The sequence below is a fragment of the Macaca nemestrina genome, chromosome 11, assembly GCF_043159975.1.
Source record: "Macaca nemestrina isolate mMacNem1 chromosome 11, mMacNem.hap1, whole genome shotgun sequence".
Classification (NCBI taxonomy): Eukaryota; Metazoa; Chordata; class Mammalia; order Primates; family Cercopithecidae; genus Macaca; species Macaca nemestrina.
Genome location: NC_092135.1, coordinates 130,860,023 through 130,879,294, shown reverse-complemented (window position 1 = coordinate 130,879,294; position 19,272 = coordinate 130,860,023). Strand labels below are relative to the sequence as shown.

General features: G+C 36.7%; 2 protein-coding genes and 1 pseudogene across 11 annotated transcripts in view; 1 reads left to right on the top strand and 2 right to left on the bottom strand.

Annotated features, from left to right (window-relative positions):
• The window catches only part of LOC105473906 (GRB10 interacting GYF protein 2), a 164,072-nt gene that overhangs the window by 75,718 nt on the left and 69,082 nt on the right, over window positions 1-19,272 (bottom strand). The window contains exon 1 of one of the 8 annotated variants that reach the window (XM_011728100.3): window positions 17,222-17,679. The exons of the other annotated variants lie outside the window; for them this stretch is intronic. Within the exon in view, the coding sequence (XP_011726402.2) occupies window positions 17,222-17,258 (37 nt within the window). The 5' untranslated portion in view covers window positions 17,259-17,679. Of the gene's footprint in view, window positions 1-17,221; window positions 17,680-19,272 lie in introns of those variants that run through there. 8 annotated transcript variants of the gene reach the window in all.
• Window positions 484-578, bottom strand: LOC112425238 (U6 spliceosomal RNA; annotated as a pseudogene).
• LOC105473905 (potassium inwardly rectifying channel subfamily J member 13) lies at window positions 6,684-17,398 on the top strand. 3 transcript variants are annotated; one of them, XM_011728093.3, is made up of 3 exons: window positions 6,684-6,804; window positions 11,860-12,099; window positions 14,386-17,398. In XM_011728093.3, the coding sequence occupies exons 2-3, from the start codon at window positions 11,876-11,878 to the stop codon at window positions 14,444-14,446; spliced, it is 285 nt and encodes a 94-aa protein (XP_011726395.1). In that variant the 5' UTR covers window positions 6,684-6,804; window positions 11,860-11,875; the 3' UTR covers window positions 14,447-17,398. The 3 variants fall into 3 exon arrangements, with proteins under 3 accessions (XP_011726395.1, XP_011726392.1, XP_011726393.1); XM_011728090.3 differs by having other exon boundaries at window positions 11,860-12,335; XM_011728091.3 differs by lacking the exon at window positions 6,684-6,804 and adding an exon at window positions 7,663-7,732 and having other exon boundaries at window positions 11,860-12,335.

The following is a 19,272-nucleotide window of genomic DNA, read 5'->3' as shown; positions in this document are numbered from 1 at the left end:
AAACAAGGAATGTAGAATTGGTCATTCAAACTTTATGAGCTACAGGTTTTCCAACGGTTTGAGAATCACAAGGTTGTTTTAAATTTGTTTCTCTTTTGTTAGTACAGCCACATTTTTCATCAAGCCATGTAAGTTCTGCCTCCAGGGGCCGTGCTCATTTTCATAAGGGTGAAAAGACCTTAAGAACTTTTAAATGGACTTCACTCATCTCCCCACCTCTTTAAGAAAACATTTTTTAAAAGTACACTAATCACAAATGTCAAAGAGTTTTCATAAAGCAAATACATATAATTTAACTACCACCTTAGATTTTTAAAAAAGATTTTAAGGAGCCTCAAAAATCTTCATGTGTCCTCCCAAATCAGCCCTTCCCAAGATAAACACTATCCTAGTATCCTAGTATCTAGCACCAAATATTAGCTTTGTCTGCTTTTAAACTTTTTAATAAAATAGAATATTCACTTATATCTGGCTTCTTTTGCTGAACATTATGAAAGACTCATTCTCCCTGCACGGGGGCCATGCTAATCTTCTCTGTATCGTTCCGATTTTAGTGCATGTGCTGCCGAAGCAAGCACGGGAGATTCATTCTCATTGTTACAGGGAATATTTTGGTCTTTTACATTGCTATGCAGGATCTCACTGTATAAACAAACCACACTGTATTACTCTTATTCTACTGCTTAGAGACATTTAGGTTGTTTTCTACCTTTTTGCTATCATAAGAATTGTGCTTCTATGAATATTCTTGGACATGAGTTTGGTAAGTATATGTTTGGATTTCTGTTGGCTATATATTTAGCATCAATACTGCTAGGTCGCAGTATGCTCAACTTAGTTTACTACTACTGAGTATTTTTCCAAAGAAATAGTACTACCAGCCAGGCATGGTGGCTCGTGCCTGTAATCCTAGCACTTTGGGAGGCCAAGGAGGGAGGATCACTTGAGTTTAGGAGTTTGAAACCAGGCTGGGCAACATGATAAGACCTCATCTCTATATTTACCTATAATTTTTAAAACGTAAAAAAATTTTAAGAAAGAAATAGTACTAATTCACCATTTGTTTGCTTGTTTGTTTTACTCAAACCTCTAGCAATCATTAAATGACTCACTCCTTTACAGACAAACACAATTAGAGACACAGGATTAAAAACAAAGATAAGGCTCAGACCCAGCACCTGATCTCCAGGTCCATGGACACACAGGTAAATAAACAACCTAATTCAGCTGACAAAATGTGTTAATATATCTCATCTGATCTTCATAATAACCACAAGAGATTAAGTCAACCATCATTAACTCTCTTGCTTCTGCAAGGACAGGGATACCTGTAAGGTGGTTTCCCAAGGCCACACAGCTGAATCATAACCAAATCAGAAACAGAACCTAGGCAGTGTTCAAACACCTAACCTATGGTTTATTTCTACACTAAATGATTCTTAATGGTTCACTCATAAATTTGACCCACCGGAAGCAGCCAGAAATTCTAGAGAAACTGAAATGGGAAGAAGGAGATCTGGGATTTAAGTATAACAAGCTAAAAGGGTAGTAGACAAATCATGCCTGGTACATCTTGGGGAAAGTGTCAACATCTCTAAAAAGGGGAGACATAGAACTAAATTTGTTTTCATCTTCCCACAGAATGATTTCAAAATGTATGCTCCTGAAAAAAAAAATGGTTAAGACCAACCTCCTCAATATAAAAATTTTATTCTAGAAATTATTTAGAAGGTGACTTCAAACACAGTCATAAAAACGCACATTTCCAATTACTACTACTATAACTAAAAATTATACTGTATCTAAGCGATCCCCTAAAATATTAAAATAAATCCCTTCTAACCAAATTGATTACAGATTTACTTGTGTAAATTTGGATGGGTGGGTGGGAGTGCCAAGGAGACCGTCATCTTTGTAATTTGAATTTAAAAAAATATATATGTATATGTATTCCTGATATAATTTAAAATAAATAATAGGTCAGGCATGTTGGCTCATTCCTATAATCCCAGCACTTTGGGAGGCCAAGGCGAGCAGATCACCTGAGGTCAGGAGTTTGAGACCAGCATGGCCAACATGACAAAACCCAGTTTCTACTAAAAATACTAAAAATTAGCCTGGCCTGGTAGTGTATGCCTGTAGTACCAGCTACTCAGGAGGCTGAGGCAGGAGAATCGCTTGAACCGAGGAGATGGAGGTTGCAGTGAGCCAAGATTGCACCACTGCACTCCAGCCTGGGCAACACAGCGAGACTCTGTCTCCAAAAATAATAATAAAATAAAAATAAATAAATGATAAATATTAGTCATTCATGGGCAGTTTAGAAGATGACCTCTAAGTTCCCTTCACGTCTAAAAATTCCAACAATTCATAGTAACGAAGACTAAACTGAGTGAGAGTTACATGGCCCTTCCTCAGCATTCAAAATCAAAGGCTTCCTCCTTCTGTAACGTCAGCACCATGACTAAGTCGACTAACCAAATACTGTATTTCAGTTGACTTATTTTTAAAATCTTAACAGATTTACAAACAAGATGATTTTAAAGTAAACCGTATTGAATTATTTACAAACTCATGCCTGGACCAAATATTCCTAATCTACAGTCAGTGAATGAGCTCAGGGCTGTGAAGCCTTGCACTGGAAGTGCACTCTGTGCTGGCGTGCTTTCTTCTTCTTTGAGGGAAAAGGGTCTACGGCTTTCATCAGAATTTTAAAGGTGTCTGTGACCCTCAAAAGGCAAAGAAACACAAATTTTAAATGTCTTTTTTTCCGTTCAATACAGCAAACATGACTATGAGGAAAACGTATATTTTCTGTCCTTATGTTAAAAGCAAATTGTGTAAAGGTGCTAAAATACATATGTACTACATATATAAATAATTTTCCCAGTGGTAATAAACACTTGGTTGTTACAATCTCAGCGTATTAAGTCCAAATAGGATTCATCTAAAAATTAAATTAAATTAAAATGCAGTGTTGGTTTTTGCCTGGTCTAACTGAGTGGGCTTCCTAAGGAGAAAGAGCAGTAAAAGGGCACCTGTGTGCATGTTTGACCCACGGCCAAAAATAGTGTTTATGGAAAACTTCAGATGGAGCAAAGAGGCACTCAGCCAACAAAATCTACAGCTGTGAGACTTGGAGCTTACAACTGCCCAATCTCCACAAGCAAAAGTGGAATTATGGGACAGACTTTGAAGCTTGTTTATGTACAAATTTTTTAAGGAGTGACTTTGTATTACTCTATTCAGATATATATTCTCTGATCAACACCAAAAAAATATTCTAATACCAAAGTAAACAGTGAAAGGGCATCCCACTCAAGTGTTGATATTTACCACCCTTCTCCCCTACAATTACTTATACACAAAACTCACGGTGGCTAGGACAGAGCAGTTTAAATTCTATACCAAGAGAGTTACAACTTTCTCCCTGAGAAATAAATAACCTGCTCAGCTGGTTAATATGAGTCCTGAAAAAACAGTAGAGACTGTAGAAGCTGCAGTGTATCAGAATCTCAGAAAAAGGTCCTCAGGCCATTTGAATATGTACCATAACCCTACAGCCCTCATGCTCAGCTGTCTGCTGGTACACACCCAGAGGCTGCCTGAAATCTGTGGGAAGGCAATTAGTAGTTGGCTTGGACATGTGGAAATGGAAAGAGACTACACATCTTCAAAAGAAAGCTAAGTACACTATGTAAGCAAGAACATGGAGACCAGGGCTAAAGTTTTAAAGCTGTGAGATTACCTATTTACATAGGCCAGAAATCACACTCCAACTGAAGATGTTATTGTTCTCAAGAAAAATGTGATACATTTATAGATATATAGTGAATTATTTCAGTCGGAAAGAAAATCAAATGTCTTTAGGGACAGAGGACTAGACTTAATATAGAATAATTTACCTGGTCTTGGAACCTTGCTTAATTTAATCATTATAATTTTGGAGACACAATCCATCAATCTATGAACAGGTATTTAGCATTTATGTTCATTCACAGAAGAAATGTTTTAGAGCCATCTCCAATTACCTTACTGTAAAACAGCTACAACAGAAATAACAAATTGTCTAGATGGGAAGGACCATGAGTTTTTGGGTGAAGGTGGCATATCATCTGTGCCAATATCCGTGTCATCTCAGTGAAGGAGCCCCAGGAAATACCACCCCAAAATATGCTGCTTTGGTATGCTCATTACTGCAAACTGAGAAAACTTGAGGAACAGCAAGTACAGGGAGGGGCCTTCTCTGATGCCCCCTTAACTCAAAAAATGCCTTTGTCCCCTCCCTAGAATTTCATCAATCAGGGAAGATTAACCTTATCACGTAAGAGATTAAAAGGTCCAGTAACAATCTTCCTCAAGTTAATTTTTAATACCTGAAAGACTTTGTCTCAACTTGACGACTTTTGTTCATCATACATTTCCTCCCCTCATTTTCCCATAGCGTGTCAATACCTTCCCCCAGGACCTCCATATCCCTATTCCAATGCTATAAGAACTTCAATCATCTGGTCCTTCCTCGAGTCTCATGTTTTGTGGGACTCTTGTGCATAAGCATGTAAACTGTTTTTCTTCTGTTAAGTCTACCTACTGTTGGTTTATATTTTGGACTCAATTATTCAAACCTTCAAAAGGAAGAGAGAAGGTCTTCTCTTTCCCCTACACCAGCTAACCTGGTAACTTCAACCAGAAATGACTTTAAATGCTCAGGCTATTGTAATGGGAGTGCTATGCTCCTGAGTGGGCACTTCAGAGCTGGTCTATAATATTCACAGTTAGCAGTTAGGAATCACTGTTTATAGACCATAGCAAGACTTTCAAATTGTAGAAATCCAGAAATTAGAAAGCTTCACTTAAAGACATTTCCTTCTTAATTGAAGATCATTTTGCCAAATCATTTTTGTCTCAATATATTGAAACCAAGTATACTATGTAAAAAGACTTTTAAGTTTAATAAAATCCTTATCTGTCTTGCCCACTATAATATGTATTCTCAGGCCAGGTGAAGTGGCTCATGCCTGTAATCCCAGGACTTTGGGAGGCTGCACTGAGAGAACAGCTTGAGCCCAGGAGTTCAAGACCAGCCTAGACAACACAGCAAGACCCTGCCTCTACAAAAAATAAAAAATTAGCCAGATGTGGTGGTATTACTACAGGGGTGGGGGATTAGGTGGGAGGATCACTTGAGCCTGGGAGGTCGAGGCTGCAGTGAGCTGTGATCACACCACTGCACTCCAGCCTGGGTGACACAGCAAGACTCTATGTCTAAAAAAATGAAAATAAAAAATATATAATGTATATTCAAAACACATGACAGATACACTCAAGTGCTTCTGCTTCCTATAAGCAGGATTATGCTATACTTGTTCTAGTATTTTTTTGTTGTGTTGTTCTGTTTTTCTTCAATTAGTTAGCTGGGAATTGATATACATTATAATTCCTACCAGTGCAAGCAGGGAATGAGCATCACACCACAAATCCCTTCTTTATACTTTACCTTCCCTAGTTCTGAAGGTCAGTATTTCTAAATGCTGTGTCTGAACTTGTGTTGAAGTATTTGGTATTAATAAAACAAAGAAGGAATTAATATATTTTTTAAATGGGGGGGGCGGGACGGAGAGGATTCTACAAAGGCGGATTTCACTTTCTAAGTAGCATTATATTAGTCTACATTAATAATTTTCCCAGCAGGCCTTCCAAGATTTTACTTTGAACAATCACAGTCTTTGTTTCTCAGATCCTCTTACATGTGATCTGAGGTCTGGTCAAAGTTTTAAAATCAGCAGCTAACGGAGGAGGAGAAAAGTACTGTTCACTAAGGCATTGCACAAAGCCATATCACAGCACGTTTCAGGATTCCGACAAGCTGGATCACATTTTCCAGCTAAACGCTATTTCAGTGTTGTGTTACATTTTCTGTACATTGTACACTACATTTTATTAATACTATACTTCATCACACTGATCAGGGAAACATCTCCTAAACATCACTAAAATAAGCCTTAAGAAAATTCTTCAGTTCTTTCACACAGGTGTGTATTTCTTAAAGTGTCAGGTGCAGAACAATTAATTTTATTTCTATTCAAGGTCTTTGCATACAGCCTTAAAAAAAAAAAAAAAAAGTTTGTTTCCTAAGCAAAAAAATAAAAGATTTCAGATAACTAAATTATCTATATTACTAGTTCTGGAACTAATGGTAGCCATTCTGATGACACATGAGAAGAAAACTAAGAACATCAATGCATTAATTTATGCCAATAAGTCTTTATCCAAATAAATCTTCCCCAAACACATGGTGGAAAAAAAAGAAAAAAGATTAGTAAAGGAAGTATCTCACACTTCAACATGCTATATAAGGAAAGACGGCTGAAAATAAATCTTGCAGGGAATTTCATCCCTTTGAACTTTCAAATAAACTCTTAAGTAAGATTATGCAAACTTACTAAAGACCGGTCCTGATTAGAGGGAAAAAATGCACCCCTTCTCCAAGTCAGTTCTGGAGGCTTTCTCCAGAGTTGTTAAGGTTTGTGTTGGGTAAAGAAAGACCTCCTAACAAACCAGCATTCTTTTCCACATGATCAGAGCTAATTGGCCCCCCTGCAGGCTAAGTGACCAATCACATCAACTTCAGCTGAAACCAGCCCCCACAACATTATAAACACAGGAATGTAAGCTGTAAAATCAGTCCAAGAAGAGAACCTACAAACTAGACTTGTAGATTAAAATTATCTGATCAAAAAGGCAGACTCTATAAATTTCCTTAAGACCTACCTTGGCATAAAGGCTGACCCAGCAAAAGAACTGGTGAGTACATGCAATAATATCCACTCTTATTTCTTTCCTTATGGGAAACAGGGAAAGAAACTGACTGGCGAATAGGAACAGAGCTAGATTACTTCCAATAGATTTTTAAAACAACGACATTATCTATAGGGTAGTATACTAAGATTTCTATATTCTTTTTCCTTAAATTTTAAAAATGGAATAACAGCCATATTGAATGCATTACTAGATATTTTCTTCTTAACTGTTTTAAGTGTACACTATTTTCTATTATAATATACCAGTAGAGGATAAAGGCCTTAGAAAAAAAAAATTCAGTGGCTTGAGAAAAAGTCTTTTTCTTTTGGAAGGAATTTCAAAAACTCAAAATGAGCATAAAAAAACAAATGCCAAAAGATATAAGCCACTTTGTTTTTATTTCTTTAATCTAAGAAGAAAGTGATGAGTATCCTAATTGTAAGTTTTTAAGCATGGAATTATTGCTGAAATTAGTAGGTACTTCTGCAATTAAGAAAGTAAAACAGAATCTCTGAGCTTATATAATAGGGTTAGAACTCATAGTGTTTGCCCTAATTATGGAGGGCAGGAGAAATCATTATAAGACTTTCAATATCAAGTATTTACACCAGATGCGAACAAATACATAGTAATACCATGTTCATTTAATGTTTGTTAGTTATAGCCTTTATCTTGGCTCCTTAGTATGAACTATACTATTTGATATCATGGCAATAGAAAAGACATAATTGTAAGTGCTACAACCCAATGAGTAGAATGAATTTTGATGATCAATTAAGCTGCCTATCATTTTTTAATAGGTACTATTTTTCCTCCAAATAATTTATAAATGGGGAAATATTTTACAGCCCACACACGGCAATAGAAGCAAACCTCCCCAACCTTCCACTCCACTTTCTATTGGGATCAGTTGATGAGACTTAAATATCAGGTAACAATAATATAATTTTTTAAACTATACAAGCAGACATTAAGCTATACAGAAATAAAAGAAATCATATAGGAAACTTGTATCCGTTGTAGGAAGTGGAAATATGTTTGTTTACATAAGTCTGTAGAGCTTTAAGAAATCTTATTACCATAATTCCCTCTTTTTTCACTTTCTTTGTTTTAATCTAAGGATGCCAGGCAAAGGGGATTGAGTGGTTTGCCCAAAATAACACAGCTATGTAACCAACAGTGCCAGAGCCTGAAGGCCATATCCCCTTATCCTGCGTTCTCTACACTAAACCACACTGACTGTAGGAGTCCACAGAATAGTTACTCAGGGTAATTGGTTAAGTGGGAATTAGAAATCAATCTTCCTTCTCTATACTACTCCACTTGCCAGCACAATCCAAATCAAATCCAGCAGTGTTAGGTTTAAAAAAAAAAAAAAAAATGCTGCTTAACTATTCTGATTATTAGCCTTTTGACTTCCCTGTTCACAGGTTTTTCCATGTATTTAGTTGCAAGAGAAAAATAAAATAAAATTGTAAAAAGCCTAGAGTAAGAGTGCTACAAAAGTTGTAGGTAAGAAGTAACAACAGTCCTGAAAAGGCCCAAATGAGAATGATGAATTTTGTTAGTTATAGTCTACACAGAAACGCTCTCTCTAAGCAAGGAATTTTAGAACTTTCATAAAGTAGGTTGAAAATAAAAAAGAATCATGGAGCTTTATCTTCCTCAAGCTTTTGTGAAACACTAAGCATTTCGCAGCATTCAGTAGGAGAGTAACTCCACATGTGGAACAAGCACCAGTGTCCAGGAGCATGAGGGGCATTTTCACACAGACAGGAAGCAACAACAGTGGAGAATGACAAAGTTGTTCACCCACCATTCTGAAGGCAACCAAATATCCTTTCATTGTTATATCCTTCTTCCAAGTGTCAAAATCTTTTATTATGTCATAATTTTATTTATGACAGCATTATACTTCTAAAATTGTCTTCTCATCTGGCAAAATATAAACTTGGCAATGTTATGTCATAACTCTCCTCTCTACATTGCTTTAATTTTACTGATGTGCAAAACACAACTAGACTATCTAATAATTCAGACTGTAATAATCTTCAAGTCTTGAAAGAAGTCTTTCTTCACTGAAAATCTATTTTTAACCTACAAATAACAGGTCTGAACCTAACCAACATTACTGAAGAACAAATATTCTGGAGTGGCTCTTGAACAAAACTAATCAAATGAAACAGTATTATTTACAAAAGCTAAGCAGGGTCAAATGTCTGTTTTGGAGGCAATATGGCACTAACTCTGAACTCAGAATATATGGGATTCATCTCCACCACTTACTACCTCATTTTCCTTCTTTTTTTTTTTTTTTTAGAGACAGGGTCTCGCTGTGTTGGCCAGATTGGTCTTGAATTCCCAACCTCAAGCAATCCTCCCACCTTAGCCTCCCAAAGTGCTAGCATTACAGGCATGAGCCACCATGCCTGGTTCCTCACTTTCATTATCTGTAAAATGGGACTACCAGTGGTACTTATTCTACTACTGTGAAACCTAAGACACATTTTTTTTTTCTTTAAAGAGAGACAAAGTCTCACTACGTTGCCTAGGCTGGTCTCAAACTCCTGGACTCAAGCAATCCTCCTGTCTTGGTCTCCCAAAGTGCTGCGAGCCAGACACATTTTTAATAACAATAAAGCAATTAATACTTTACTGAGAGCTTACTCTGTGCCAGACACTGGCCACTGGCTTCACATCAGTTTGTACATATGAAGTATTTGGTATGACTCCTGGCACATGCTAAACAATATATATATTAGCTAATATTATTAATCATTACTATCATAAGAATCATGAATAAAGTTAACAATGGTTTAATATAGATACTTGAGACAGTTATAGGGGCAAGAAAGGCATCTACTAAAGGTGCTAGAAATTTGGCTGTCAAAGACTATCTTGAGAATGCAATACCGATCATTTGTGGAAAGACTTATTTAACCAAACGCTTCCTGCAGTTAAAAAAAAAATAACTGGCTTTGAAGTTAGCTAAACTTGAATCATCCAAATAATCCAAAGCTCCAATTTGCCTTGTGTAAATTTATTTTATCTGTCTGAGCACCAGTGACTTCATCTGAAAATGGGAACAATAGCTATCTAGTTGAGATACCAAAGAATTAAGAGATAATACAGTATGAAAGCAGTTATCACAGTGCCTATGAAGATTTTGTTGTTGTTGTCTCCAAAGCATAGAGATCAGGTTAGATTATTTAAAAATAATCCAACAAAATAAGGGTCATTAAGTAGCTATGCCAAGAAAAAATAATACACTAAAAGATTATGACAACTTGTTAGGGTCATAAGCTATAAAACATTAAAATAATGCACTAAGACTTTTTAAAGTCTATCATATGAAACTGAAATCGCCATCTAATCTAAATAAATAAATCATCCCAGTGTTTCATCAGCTCAAATCTGAAGAAAATACAAGAAAATGTCTCTAGTTAATCACCAATAAATGTTAAGTTACCTCAGAGCAAAAGAAGCAAGTTGTATATACCCAGCTGGCCAATATCCAATTCCAACAACACAGAAAGGCAGCCTCTAAAGCCCCAAAGTCCCTAGATACAGGAACTAGGAAACCCAAGCAACAACCTAGTTCCACACATTTGTAGTGCCCTTCCTAAGCCCCATTAAAAGGCAGGAAGTGGGTATGCAGCACTCTCAAGGGTATCTACCTCTGAAGGAAGAAGCAAAGGAGAGTCAAATATAAACTCATAGTCCTGGATTGTAGCAAAGAAGAGAGGCTCACTCAAGGGAAGTAAAGCTGCATTTCCTGTTCTGTTCCTGATAACTGCTACACTGAAGTCTTAAGACACCTTTCTTATACGCAAGGATGATTACAAGGAAGGCATACGTTAGATTTCTACTCACCACCTTGAGAAAAGGATAAGCACTGCTGAAAACTGTTTGCAGTAGAAAATTAATTATACTAATTTTATCTTTTTAAAATTCTTATTTAACCCCTTAATGATTATTTTAGTTCATTAAACTCTTAAAACTTTTTCTTCTGGTTTACTTACCTTTAAAGCTAATGCTATCTAGAAATGTCTACCTGGAATTTCTTATTTTGCCAAGAAAACAATTCTCTTTCTACCCCACAATCTAATCAGAGCCTAGAATATGCAAAAAGACAGCAATCTATCATCCAGGACAGAAAGAATCCACGAACATGGTTGCAAAATGACAAAAACAAATAAAGCCTAATCATAAAACTATAAACAAGGCCAGGTGTGGTAGCTCAACCTTGTAATCCCAGTGCTTTGGAAAGCTGAAGTGGGAGGAAGGCTTGAGAACAGGAGTTCAAGATCAGCCTAGGCAATATATTGAGACCCAGTACCAACAAAAATTAAAATTTTAAAAATTAGCCGAGGTTACAGTGAGCTATGATTGTGCCACTGCACTCCAGCCTAGGAGACAGAGCAAGACTCTGCCTCTAAAAATACAAATCAATAAATCAAACTCTGAATAGGCTAATTATAAGGCATACATTAGAACCACAGACCTCTAAACGCTTACCACAAATGCAAGCCTTGTCCTAGCACTAAATTTGGCTTCAAAAGATTTGCAGATAGTTTAAAAATAAGCTTCCAAATGACTTCTAATTATTTACACAGAAGAACACTTACATATTTAAACATACTCCTTTTAATTATGAATGCATAATTATAAATTAACTATGAAATGCCAGTCTTTACACATAATATTTGGTCAAATCAATAAATGCCTGACACCTGGACTTGTGCAAGGAGGACACAGGGGTATATAATCTCTACCCACAGGAATTTTAAAATATACTTAGAAAATGTTTAAATGTTAAACAATATCTTAACAGTCATTCAAAGAAACAATGGAAGAGATATTTTAAGGTAACACACTATTAGCTCCCAAATGAATGACTTTGTAAATGCCCCCTTACATAAAGAGAAAAGCGAGAGAGTTGGCAAAGCTGTGGTTAGAGAAGCACTCCCAAGAAAGCAGAAAGTGCATGAGGTCTCCAAATTCACAAACATTAACTGTAAAACAGTTAAGAGCTTACTAATTTACTCTTGTTTTCAGAGAAATACAGCCTGAAATGGACAGCAGTAATTGCAAAGTTATTGCTCCCCTCCTAAGTCAAAGATACCAGAGGATGGTCACCAAGGATGGCCACAGCACACTTCAAATGGATGGCGCTCAAAGAGGTCTTGCATATCTTCGAGATGCTTGGGGAATCCTAATGGACATGCGCTGGCGTTGGATGATGTTGGTCTTTTCTGCTTCTTTTGTTCTCCACTGGCTTGTCTTTGCAGTGCTCTGGTATGTTCTAGCTGAGATGAATGGTGATCTGGAACTAGATCATGATGCCCCACCTGAAAACCACACTATCTGTGTCAAGTATATCACCAGTTTCACAGCTGCATTCTCCTTCTCCCTGGAGACACAACTCACAATTGGTTATGGTACCATGTTCCCCAGTGGTGACTGTCCAAGTGCAATCGCCTTACTTGCCATACAAATGCTCCTAGGCCTCATGCTAGAGGCTTTTATCACAGGTAATTTTGTCTTTGTTCTTAAAAAAAAAAAAAAAAAAAAAAAAAAACAGGTGTTTGGAAAGGGTATAGTCAGTTATAAGTAATACTGTTACAGAATAATTTATCTATATTAATAGCAGGTAACATCTAAGATAGAAAAGAAACAGTTTAGAGCCAAAAAAAAAAATAGGAGAAATGCATTAGGAACCTGTCTCAATGCCGAAATTTTACTTACTGGAACTACTTAAGAAAAAAGAGATCAGTATGACACTAAACTGCAGACATATCCTATATAAAAAAAAATTAACAAAAGGTTTAAAAGGTTTTCACTGAAGCTAATCATTTTGTCAAACAAATGAATAAATACATTCAATACATATTTTGACAGTCATTTTACCTAACACAGGAATTTGTTCTTTTTTCCTTCACTGGGCTAGAATTCCCTCCTATGAGTTCATCTTTTCAACATTTACTTCATGCCAGTGAGCCCAGAACACCACAGTCAGCATTATATGTAGAGAACAAGTTACGTACACACATTCTTAGCAAAATGCACTGGAAATATGTCCACAAAGATTATGAAATTTTGCTCATGAACACAGAAAACTCTTTCCTTTAAAGAAGGACTAGTGCCCCTTTTATGTGACATACATACTTTTAAAAGAAAACTTGGCTTTAATATACTATTCAATAATAATCTGAGAAGGTAAGCATTGGGCCGTATGCAGAATGATCTGGAATGAAATCCCAATGTGCTACCAACCAGCTCTATAACCCGCAAATCACAAACTTCTACAACAAGAGTTCCTACACTGGGTCAGTTCTTTGGATACAATTAAGGGGGTTTATAAACTTAGATGGGAAAAACTTATATCTCTTGGCACAAACCACTAATTGAAACTTGGCATTTCCTACAGGCAACAAAAAACAGTATCATCAGCAGTATTACTAGCTTTGATTCAAACAGAAATCAAAAATATTTTGTCATATCAAACCAGAATACTTCAAAATCACAGTAATAAACCCACCACTAGACTGTTATTTAATGTATCAGTAAGGTACATATGGTACTATGGTATCATTTCTTAAATGTTCAACTGAATTTCAATAATTTGGTTTCTTTTATATTTTAAGCACTTAAAACGTAATTCTGATAAGTACTTACTTCTTAGACCTTACCAACAGCCTGTCAACAAAATCTGTGGCACAAAACTGATTTAAGAAACTCTTATCTATAGCTTAGGGCACAAGGAAGATACACCTGAAAGGTGCACTGAAATTACCTGATAGTCAGTCCTCCCTTGCCCCAGAAAAGGTACGTTTCAAAGTTTAAAAATTCTTCAAAGTATCCCTCATTTTTTTTTTTTTTTTTTTTGAGATGGAGTCTTGCTCTGTTGCCCAGGCTGGAGTGCAGCTGTACAGTACAAACTTGGCTCTCTGCAATCTCCTGCCTCAGCCTCCTGAGTAGCTGGATTACAGGCATGCACCACCAGACCCAGCTAATTTTTGTATTATCAGTAGAGAGAGGGTTTCATCATGTTGGCCAGGCTGGTCTCAAACTCCTGACCTCAAGTGACCCGCCCGCCTCAGCCTCCCAAAGTGCTGGGATTACAGGCATTAGCCACCGTGCCCAGCCAAAATATCATTCATTCTACTGGTCCCCTCTCCATCCCAAATCATTCTACTCTGAACCTAGTCTCTGCTTCAACTTAATCTGGCTGTAGCCAAGTTGCATTTATTTTCTATTACTTTTTCTTAAGCACAGGCAGGAATATAGGAAGTGACCACTTCTTTGACTTGGTAAGACACTAGAGGACGAAGTTTTACATTTCTCTGTAACAAAATCATTTTGCTTATTCATTTTGAAATCATGGTTTTTAAACAGAAATATACTTTGAAAAATGCTTCAGGCAAATAAGACTAACCAAATTAACAATGACTTCAATTCCTGACTCACTGAAAGGCATGGCACCAAGAAATGTGTAAATAGTTGATATACCCTTCTCATTCAGAAAAAGTATTGATGTTTAAAGTCTTCATGCTAAAAAAAATTCAATAATTTCTTATTTAGGTGCCTTTGTGGCGAAGATTGCCCGGCCAAAAAATCGAGCTTTCTCAATTCGCTTTACTGACACGGCAGTAGTAGCTCACATAGATGGCAAACCTAATCTTATCTTCCAAGTGGCCAACACCCGACCTAGTCCTCTAACCAGTGTCCGGGTCTCAGCTGTACTCTATCAGGAAAGAGAAAATGGCAAACTCTACCAGACCAGTGTAGATTTCCACCTTGATGGCATCAGTTCTGAGGAATGTCCATTCTTTATCTTTCCACTAACCTACTATCACTCCATTACACCATCAAGTCCTCTGGCTACTCTGCTCCAGCATGAAAATCCTTCCCACTTTGAATTAGTTGTATTCCTTTCAGCAATGCAGGAGGGTACTGGAGAAATATGCCAAAGGAGGACATCCTACCTACCCTCTGAGATCATGTTACATCACTGTTTTGCATCTCTGTTGACCCGAGGTTCCAAAGGTGAATATCAAATCAAGATGGAAAATTTTGACAAGACTGTCCCTGAATTTCCAACTCCTCTGGTTTCTAAAAGCCCAAACAGGACTGACCTGGATATCCGCATCAATGGACAAAGCATTGACAATTTTCAGATCTCTGAGACAGGACTGACAGAATAAGACTTATCCATTTTTTAATGTATTAAATACACCCAGCCAGTTATGCAGCTACTTTTTCTTCACTGTATCTTATGTTTTCTTTTTTCAATGCTAATTACAGCTCTCTGATTACATCATGGTAATCATGCCTACGCCCACATAAAAATGGCTGAGCTAACAATACACATTCTGGAAATATAACACTGTATTACAAAGTTTGTTACTTGCTGAAATCAATGTAACTCAACTTGACAGACACTTATACAGAAATGTTGCTGGTGAGTTTATAAGAATGTGGTATGATACTAGTAATGAAGGCAAAATGGACAGTGAAGTTTAACACAACTGAACTCCAAGAAAATCAACCATTAATCTCTCATTTTCATCTGCAAATTGAAGCAACAGTTTAGTTTCAAACCTAGCTCCCTGGGTGGAATGATGACTTCACTATACTTAGTGAATATCCTTTAAAAGCTGGGATTTTTTCAAGACAACAAAGATCATTCATTTGGTTCTTTATACTATGAAACTTGAGTAAGTATTACCTCCTTAATTTTTAACAACTAAGAACAAAAATTAACGAGAAAAGCAACAAAGTACAGATTTATATATAAACCTAAAAGCATTTCAACATGACACCCAAACACATACATATGTTCATATATTTGTGGCAAAAGGTGATCAGATTAGCTCCAGCCCAAATGGAATCTGCAGGGTGGTATTTTGCATTGCAAGGAGATGCAAAATTTTATTTACTTTAAAATTGTCCTCATAATAATCAAACAGTGATTCATCTAAATGACTTCTAGCAACCTAAGTAAAAACATTCCCCTCCTATGTATGATTGATTTGATCACATAAAACACCATGAAGGCTCTAATTCATAAATACAAAAATATATTTAAGTCTTTATAGATATAAAGCTTTACTTAGATATAACTTCAGTGAGTAGGGAAAAAAAATCTACAGTAGATAAAGCAAAAGATAATTAGGCAACAAAGCATTTTCAAACCCAAATTCCTGTTTCCAACTTCAAATAGTTTTTTCTATAAACACAAAATGAGTGTTTACTCACCAGTAGGAGGTTGGACTAGATGAACTCTATTATTTCTTTCTAAATCTAATAATCCATAAAAATTATGCTTCCTGTTTCATTTTTTATTTTATCTATGCTAAAACGAGCCCTTTCCTTTATGTCCAGTTTAAAATGATCATTTGCATGATTTTCATTTCAATAAAAAAAACAGAAACTGTCCTTAAACAAAACAAAAACCAAAAGTCACCCTATCAGGTTTCAAACAGAATTGTGGCTGTTCTTTTCTGAAATTTCCCTTATTCAGGTTTCTGTGGGAAAAATGAAAGATTAACCTTCCCCACTGGTGATGACCTAGGCAGGAATCATCTCTTGAAATAAATACTAGCTGAGTAAAGGCAAGCAGGTGTGAAGAGCAGGGCTCAGCAGCAAGTCACATTTTTCTACTATTTGACCGAAAGGAAAAGAAAATAAAGAAGAACTCTGGAGTGGTCTAAGACTGATAATAGCAGAAGAATATCAAGAACACAGAAACTTAATTATTGTGAGCTTTTGCTGTTTGAAAATCTTAGACATTCATTCTTAAGTAGAAATCAGACCAACAGATTTTCCCAACCCAAGACTACTGTAACACATAAAGACAGCAAGAATTCTTATTTCTATAATAAATTAACAAGATTCACCTAATCTGTGAAAATAAAGTAGTATTGAAGACTCACATGGTATGTTTTTTCCTAAAGGGACTACATCACTTACACAGATCACACTCTCGCTAGTTAAGTGAAGCTGCCCAGGGTGACATAAGTGAATGAGTAAAACCTGGGATCTAAGGTTCCATTCAAGTCAAATGAGTTTCGTATTATACTTAGTGTTTACACATAAATTTGGCATTTGAAAGCTAAATATGACTTCCCCTACACATGCCAAAAAAAACTATTGGTAAACTACTGTTATTTAATAAACATTTTATAAATCTATAAGAAACACGATCCAAAACTTTTTTGCAGGAGATAGAAAGCTTCTGGGAGGACTGTTCGTTGTTTCTTTCACTTATTTCAAATCATAGTTTCTAGGTTAAGGATTAGGTTTTCTATAGAAAGACCATTATCCTCTGAGGAAAATGAAGTAAAAGGAAAAAGGCGGGAAATTACTGGGAGGTAGGAATGGCTGCTCTGTCTTCCTGGATGTGCAGCTCACTAACCTGGATCATCTGGGCGCTTGGTCATGGAGTCTTGCATACATGATCAGGAAGACTACTTTGGAACTAACGTTAAACGTTCCTTTGGAAACTGATAAAGATAGCATGACAGTTCCAACAAACTGGAGACATGTAGTTACCAAAAATCTTAGGGGCCTAGTTTTATGTATGTACAAGCCCATACTACCAAGTACCAGAAGAGTCTATAACCAAAAACTGCTATGTCTATTAACAAGTATTTCATACCAAAATACACTAATTCGTATTGCACTGGGCTGAGTGTACTGGTATCATCTGGATTATTTTTTAATAATCCTTTCATTTCACCCTTACATTATTATACTACAAGATGAGCACCAGAACTGATCTCCCCCTGTGCACAATCAATTCCTACTGAATAGGAATTCTAACTCTAGTATCAAAGACCTTTTTCCACCTTCACATTCTCCTACAGTTGTTCACAGGGATTATGTAAGCTTCTTACCCAGATGTCTGTAATTCTACCCATTTCTCTTTTCATAAGAAGCAAATACATGGTAAGCATAATTCCTAATTTTAAAAAGAACAGATCATCCTGGAACCTTCAGTACTCGAACTGTCTTTTTTTTTTTTTTTTTTTTTTTGAGACGGAGTCTCGCTCTGTCGCCCAGGCTGGAGTGCAGTGGCCAGATCTCAGCTCACTGCAAGCTCCGCCTCCTGGGTTTACGCCATTCTCCTGCCTCAGCCTCCCAAGTAGCTGGGACTACAGGCGCCCGCCACCTCGCCCAGCTAGTTTTTTGTATTTTTTTAGTAGAGACGGGGTTTCACGGTGTGAGCCAGGATGGTCTCGATCTCCTGACCTCGTGATCCGCCCGTCTCGGCCTCCCAAAGTGCTGGGATTAACTGTCTTAATGTGATGTCATCGGACATCTCACAATATACTCATATTGATCTCACACTGATCAACATATCAGTGTGTCTGAACAAACTAGTTTAGTATTGCTACTCTTAGAGAGTGTAAGATATAATTATGAACAATGTTTTATAAAGATCTACATTATCGTCAACAAAAGTGGGTTACTTCCAAAAACTAAAAGCTCAGAATTTTTAGCACAGTTAATCTGAAGTGAGCATCTTTTCAAAAAACATTCAGTCACTATGACATATTAGAATATATATGCATGTGGAAATTACCATATTTTAGTATACTAGCAGTTATAATACATAACAGTAGATACTAACTAGAAGTTAGTATCCTTAATATTCTGAGATACTTTATGTCAGTTTAGTTTTATGGAACTTGCCTTTTCAAATATATACCAATGGGATGTAAGGAAAAGAACCTTTACCTTTAATAGAGGGTGGCTAAGAAAGTTACCCTCATTGGATTAATGTAGTTAAAATATGAAAACCACAAATAACGATGACTAAACTTGAACATTCCAAACCACCAAAGTGTGAATATGTGTGAATAGTTAAAATCAGGCTATTCTTATTCTAGCAACTCTCTACTTTCCCAAGGCAACCCAGGCCATTTTCAGACAACTCTAATTATTAGATCTTTTAAGACTGTGTCCAATACCTGCCTCCTTGAACCTTCCAACAGTCAGCCTCTTTCTGCCCTTTAGACTCTTACAGATCAAGTCTAAGTCCTCACTCACATGATCATGATTAGTAAGCAGGTATTGATAGACAGTGACCCTATAAGCCCTCCTCCCCACTCTGCCCTGTCCACAATGTTGTCTCCTATCTAAACAGCTCCATTTTCTTCACACAGTTCCCATCACAAGGCTTCAAATGCTCCAGCCATCCTACTCCAATGTGTGGACCCTTTCAACGTGTGGTCCCAGAAGTGAACACAATGCTTAGACTTGCCTTGACAACATAAAAGACAATGGGCCTATCATCTGACTCACTGAGGACACTTTAGGAAATACTGCCCATGGCTGAGAGGACATCAGCACACCACTGATGAACATGAAGCCCAGAGTCACTGAGACGGTTGTAATCTTTCCACAGGAGGCTGCTTTTACATGCAGCCACTCCTTAAATTCTGTAATTTCCTTATGTAAGAC

What these genes read in the sequence shown, in the direction of transcription:
- LOC105473905 (XM_011728090.3), top strand. Translation starts at nt 11,876, where the DNA reads ATGGACAGCAGTAATTGCAAAGTTATTGCTCCCCTCCTAAGTCAAAGA. An exon ending in GCTAGAGGCTTTTATCACAG is followed by an intron (nt 12,336 to 14,385) that starts GTAATTTTGTCT and finishes TTTCTTATTTAG; the next exon opens with GTGCCTTTGTGGCGAAGATT.